General features: G+C 36.4%; 1 protein-coding gene across 1 annotated transcript; it reads left to right on the top strand.

The window, feature by feature from the left end:
- The first annotated feature begins 1,111 nt into the window (after window positions 1-1,111).
- Window positions 1,112-4,111, top strand: LOC131595470 (heavy metal-associated isoprenylated plant protein 33-like). Its single transcript, XM_058867819.1, has 3 exons — window positions 1,112-1,577; window positions 1,830-1,905; window positions 2,107-4,111. The coding sequence occupies exons 1-3, from the start codon at window positions 1,548-1,550 to the stop codon at window positions 3,711-3,713; spliced, it is 1,713 nt and encodes a 570-aa protein (XP_058723802.1). The 5' UTR covers window positions 1,112-1,547; the 3' UTR covers window positions 3,714-4,111.
- Window positions 4,112-5,753: the final 1,642 nt, after the last annotated feature.

Genomic DNA, 5,753 nt, shown 5'->3' with positions numbered 1-5,753 from the left:
GATAAGTGTTTAAGCACAATCTTAAAAATGTTTGACGTTGCTTCTGAAACACATTTCTGAATTTGACAGGGGATTGATGGAACATATCAATATTCAATATAGAGATGAATTTGGAAAAAATTCCACAAGTCCCCCATTATTTAGATTACATTCTTTGCCTAACTTACTTCGTTATATAAGGAATGCACATGTTTCATTTTAAAACACACCAAAAACTACATTTGATTTTTTTCCTTCTTCACTCTCTTTGTTGTGCGTTCTCGAATTGTCGAAGTGCAAACTTCTTCTTTTTTCTTTCTACTCATTGAATTTTTTGAGTATTTTATTGAATTATATTTGGAGAGTAATTTGAATTTCTTTTTCGTTCAATAAATTATTTAGTCGGCCATTATTGAATTTTCTGTGAATAATAATTTGAGTTTCTCCTCGTTTGACAGATAATTTGAAGTGGTCAAAAGACCAATTATTGAATTCTCTTTGGAGAATTATTCGAATTTCTCTTTGTCTATGAAATTATTTAGAATAGTCTTTGTACTATAGATAGTCTATTTCTAGACCGATTATCTACCGTGCAAATTAAAATTGCATAATATATAACTGGATTGTTTTATTCTAAAAATATTGTAATTGATCATCTACCTTATATAATTTTAAACAATACAATAAAACGTCTTAAAAAAAAACCAAATAATCTACTACTCGACCAAATAAATTTGTAAGTCACTATTTTTTTTCTTTCATAAATCTTAAACTAACAAAGAGTGACAACTCAAAAGAAAAAGAAAATCTGAAAATACAAGTAACTTAAATAAATACTTTTGTCCTTATTTATAAATTCATTTGTCATTTTCTATACCTATCAAGAAACTTTATAATCGAATTGTTGTACTCTCTTTAATTTAAAATATAAATAAAAATTCAGTTGTATTCATTCCAAATTTTTAAGTTTTACATGTATCTCAAATAAAATAAACTAAAAATCCATTTTACAAAATGATTTACTCAAAATCTATTTTTCCAACACAAATGTTTTAGATTGTGTGTGATTTAGAAATCTTGTGTTAGAATCTTACTACTAGCAAAACCAAAAGTTGAACATGCCACATGACATGGTTAAAATAGGATGTAAGCAAACGTAGAAAGTCTCCGAAGATGAAACTTGAGCACCATGTTTGCTAAATACTCCCATAAATAATGGCACAAAAGAAAGAGTGAACATTTTCAACTCACTCTCTTTCTCTCTCTCTTTTCTTCTTCTCACTCACTCACTCATGCCTCACATTTCTCATCTTTCTCTCTCTCACTTTCACCCTGAAATACAGGACTCATTTTAATGACTACCCACCATTTTTGAACCTCTTTTCTCTCTCTATCTCTCTCACTCCCACTCTTCTTCTTCACACTCCCTTTTCTCTTCATTGCTTCTGTCACTCTTTACCAAATCTTCCAAACTATAAAACCTCTCTTTACCTTATTATCACAGTTTCTCAGATCTGTTCTCACTCCTTCTACATTTCCTCATCTTAGTCACAACCCTTTTGTAAAACATGAGTAAAGAAGAGATTTTGAAGATACAGGTACCATTTTTTTCTTCATTACTTTAACTTTGAACGGTTACTTTTGAACCTTTTTTAACTTGTTAACCTTAGTTTCTTGTTTTTCTTTTTCATTTTTGTCTTGTATGTTTCTATGTATGTGTTTATACGCATATGTCATTTCCGATAAAGTAAAGAGTTTTGTTTTATCCTTTTTGTTGTATAATTCTTGTTATTTACGATGAAATTTTCTCTTTATTCTGTTTTTGGTTTTGGGATTGCTTGTGCATGCAGAAATGTGTTCTCAAAGTGAACATTCACTGTGACGGTTGCAAGCAGAAAGTTAAGAAAATCTTGCAGAAGATTGATGGTAAGATTCACTCTTCTAAATTTTCACCAAGATAAAAAAAATTGATTTTTTCTTTCTTTTTCATATCACCATTCACCACTTTGAAAGAAACTTGTGAAAAGCTTTGATTTTTTATCAGAAAAATATAGTTTTTCCACCACCCAAAATCTTGAATTTGTTGAAGAGAGTTGTTTATTTTATTTGTGTAATTTTGTTGTATAGGGGTTTTTACTACTGAGATAGATGCTGAGCAAGGGAAGGTGACCGTTTCTGGGAATGTGGACCCAAAAGTTCTCATCAAGAAGCTAACAAAATCAGGGAAACATGCAGAGCTTTGGGGTGCTCCAAAGGCAAACAACAACAATAACCAGAACAATAACGTTGCAAACCAGATGAAGAACATGCAAATTGACAATGGGAAAGGTGGAGGAAACAACAATAACGGTAACAAGGGTCCAAAGGGTGCTGGAAATAACCAAAATCCACCGAAGGGTGGTGGTGGTGGCGGCGGTGGAGGTGGTGGCGGAGGTGGTGGTGGTGGTGGTGGACAGAATCCTCAACTACAACAACTTCAGCAGCAGCAACAGCTTCAACAGCAGTTGCAGCATCTGCAACAGCTTCAGCAGATGAAGGGGTTTCAAGATCTGAAAATGCCTCAATTCAAGGACATGAATATGAAGATGCCGCAAGGTGGTAATCAGAACCCGAATATGAAAGCTGTGAAGTTTAATTTGCCTGAAGAGGATGATTTGTCTGATGAGTTAGATGAGTTTGATGATGATGAGTATACTGATGAAGAGTTTGAAGATGAAATGGAATGTCATCCTTTGAATAAGATGAAGCTTCCAATGGGTGGTAACGGTAATGGTAATGGTAATGGTGTTCCGCCTCATATGATGATGATGGGTGGTGGAAATCATCCACAGCTTATGAATGCTCCAAAGGGTGGTGGCGGCGGTGGTGGAGGAAATCATCCACAGCTTATGAATGCTCCGAAGGGTGGTGGCGGTGGTGGAAATGGTGGAGGTAATGGGAAGAAAGGTGGCGGCGGAGGTGGTGGACCTGTGCCTGTTCAAGTTCATGGCATGGGTGGTGGAAATGATGGTAAAGGTGGAAAGAAAGGTGGTGGTGGCGGCGGCGGTGGAGGAAATAATCCAAATCAAGGTGGAGGTAACAAAAACAATGGTGGTGGTAAAAATGGAGGTGGAATGCCAGAGGGTAAAAATGGAAACAAGAATGTTGGTGGAGGCGGAGGTGGTGGTGGTAATGGTGGAATTCCAAATAATAATGGGGGCAAAAAGGTAAATGTAATGGGAGGAGAAGGTGGTTTTCAAGGTATGATGAATAATGGATTTCCTAACATGGGTGGTGGTGTTGGTCATCATCCCAATGTGGGCCCCATGGGCAACAACAACATGAGTGGTATTCCAATGGGAGGTGGAGCAATGGGAAACAACATGCCAATGATGAACCAAATGGGAGGAGCTAATAACATTCCAGCTGTTCAAGGCCTACCTGCCGCCGCTCCCGGCGGTGGAGGAGGATATTTCCCAGGTGGCGCCGGTGGTGGTGCTGGTCAGGAAATGATGATGGGTGCAAATCCTTACCAACAACAGCAATACATGGCTGCAATGATGAATCAACAAAGGGCTATACCTGCCGGCGGAGGAAACGACCGGTTTCAACCGATGATGTATGCCCGGCCACCAATGGCGGTTAATTACATGTATCCACCACCGTATAGCTACCCTCCACCACCGCAACATCCTCAAGATCCATATTCCAATTTCTTCAACGACGAAAATACTTCAAGCTGCAGTGTTATGTGAGAAATGTGTTCAAAGATTGTGATGCTGACAACTTGACAAGTGAAGATGAACAAGAACAAGAAGTTTAAATTTTAGTTTGATTTTCAATTTTCTTTTTCTTTTCTTTTGTCTTTTTTTTTCTCATCCAAGTTTTTTAAAAGTTAAAAAACCTGAAGTTTTAATTACCATAGGGGAGTTTTTAATTTATAGATTTTATTATTATTATTATATAATATAATATTTTATGGAAGAAAGAATTATGAGATGTAATGGGATATGGTCCTCCATGTGAGATGTCTATATATGTGTTTATATGCTGCAAAAACAGAAATAAAATTTCCCAAAAAAAAATGGGGGAGAATGGGGTCAACAAAAAACAAAACCTACTCCTATCTCACTCATTTCTTTCAACTTTTCAATTCTCAAGGACTAATTAGTAATTTAATGTATCTATTTATTTTATCCTATAGTATTTTTTTGGTTCATGATTTGTTCTGGCACGCAGAGTAATGTGGTAATTAAATAAGATTTCAGTACATAGCTTTTGGAGTTTTATAATTATGTATATTTGTACTGGTGCTTGTTTTAATGTGAGGAAATCATGGATGTGTGTGTGGTGGGGTGCACACTGATGAATTTGGGAATGGACCCCAACAATATAAACCTAAACACTGTTTTTAATTTATAGGCTCTTGTGACTAGTGGGGTTTTATGGTGGGCCATCTAACATCATCACCATCACTACGATTGTGATAAACACCAAATTCTTCTGTCAGGACTCAATTTAATTTATACCATTAACAATGTTAGTACATTCCATTTAATAATAACAATAATAATCACGTTTACTGTACCCACTAACTTAATCTGGATGATTAAGTTTGGAGTAGTGTTAGAGAAAGCACTCCAAAGAAGTTAGAAGTAGGACTTTAAGACTTTTTTTCCATCTTCCAAATTCAAGAAGAGATACAGGTAGGGGTGGTAAAACGGGCTTGGTCTGTGGGGAATGTCCGTTTAGTCTGCATTTTTTTGTGGGGTGGGGAATGTCCGTTTAGTTCGCACTTTTTTGTGGGGTGGGGTAAGGTTTTAGTCTCGCTTCCTTCAATGTGTGTGCCCCGTCCCGCCCCATTTTTTACGGGCTTTTGCGGACATGAGTTTTTTTATACAATTTTACTATTTTAAGGTCTAAAAGATTCAATGTCCGCGGGCTTTACCTGCCCCGCCCTTACTTTTTTGCAGGGCGGGACAAGGTTTTAGACCCGCATTCTCAAATATGTCTGTCCCGTCCGCTCCGTTTTTTCGCAGGCTTTTGCGAGACGGACTAAAACGGGACAAACATGTCTGTTTGCCACTCCTACATACAGGTGAGGCAGTGAGGTCGGGATATTAGATGGAACGATTTTTTTTTTTTTTTTTATGAATAATCTTTGACTATTTAGTTTTTATCAACTCTTCAAGAGGTTTGTCTCTCTTTAGAGAATGATTTGTTGAGGTGGAGACATGTTAAAGATGACTTCTATGTTATTAAGTACTAGTTGAGAGTAGTCTTACTCTTACTCTTATCCCTTATGAGAGTGTTGAGTATGTGCTCTCAAACCTCTACTATTTGGGATAATTGGACCTTCTATAGGGTGTAAGTTTTTTCTTGAAAACTTTTGCGAGATATATTTTCTCTTAAAGAAAATCTATTTAAGCGAAGCATTATTACTAGTCTTAAAGGGGATTTGTATTTTTTACGGAGATCATGTAGAGTCGACATCTCATTCGTTTATGACCTATATATATTCTAGTTGCTAGTGTTTGATATAAGATTTTTAGGCGGTTAGGGATGCATTTGGCCATGCCTAAGGATCTTTGTCTTGTTGAGTTTTTCTCTCTTTATGCATCCCATGGCTAAGATGAGGGGTAGGTTTATTCGGATATGACATGTTGTGGTGTGGACTATTTGGTCGGCTCATAATGATGTATCAATGCAAAAGAGTTGGAGGATAAGTGTATTGTTTAACTTGGAACTAGTTCTATCATAAATTTCATTTGAAATCTTTATCCTTAAATGATGGA

The sequence above is a fragment of the Vicia villosa genome, linkage group LG4 (assembly GCF_029867415.1).
Source record: "Vicia villosa cultivar HV-30 ecotype Madison, WI linkage group LG4, Vvil1.0, whole genome shotgun sequence".
Lineage (NCBI taxonomy): Eukaryota > Viridiplantae > Streptophyta > Magnoliopsida > Fabales > Fabaceae > Vicia > Vicia villosa.
This window is presented reverse-complemented; position numbering and strand designations above follow the sequence as displayed.

What these genes read in the sequence shown, in the direction of transcription:
- LOC131595470 (XM_058867819.1), top strand. Translation starts at nt 1,548, where the DNA reads ATGAGTAAAGAAGAGATTTTGAAGATACAG. An exon ending in AAGAGATTTTGAAGATACAG is followed by an intron (nt 1,578 to 1,829) that starts GTACCATTTTTT and finishes TTGTGCATGCAG; the next exon opens with AAATGTGTTCTCAAAGTGAA. An exon ending in AATCTTGCAGAAGATTGATG is followed by an intron (nt 1,906 to 2,106) that starts GTAAGATTCACT and finishes TTTGTTGTATAG; the next exon opens with GGGTTTTTACTACTGAGATA.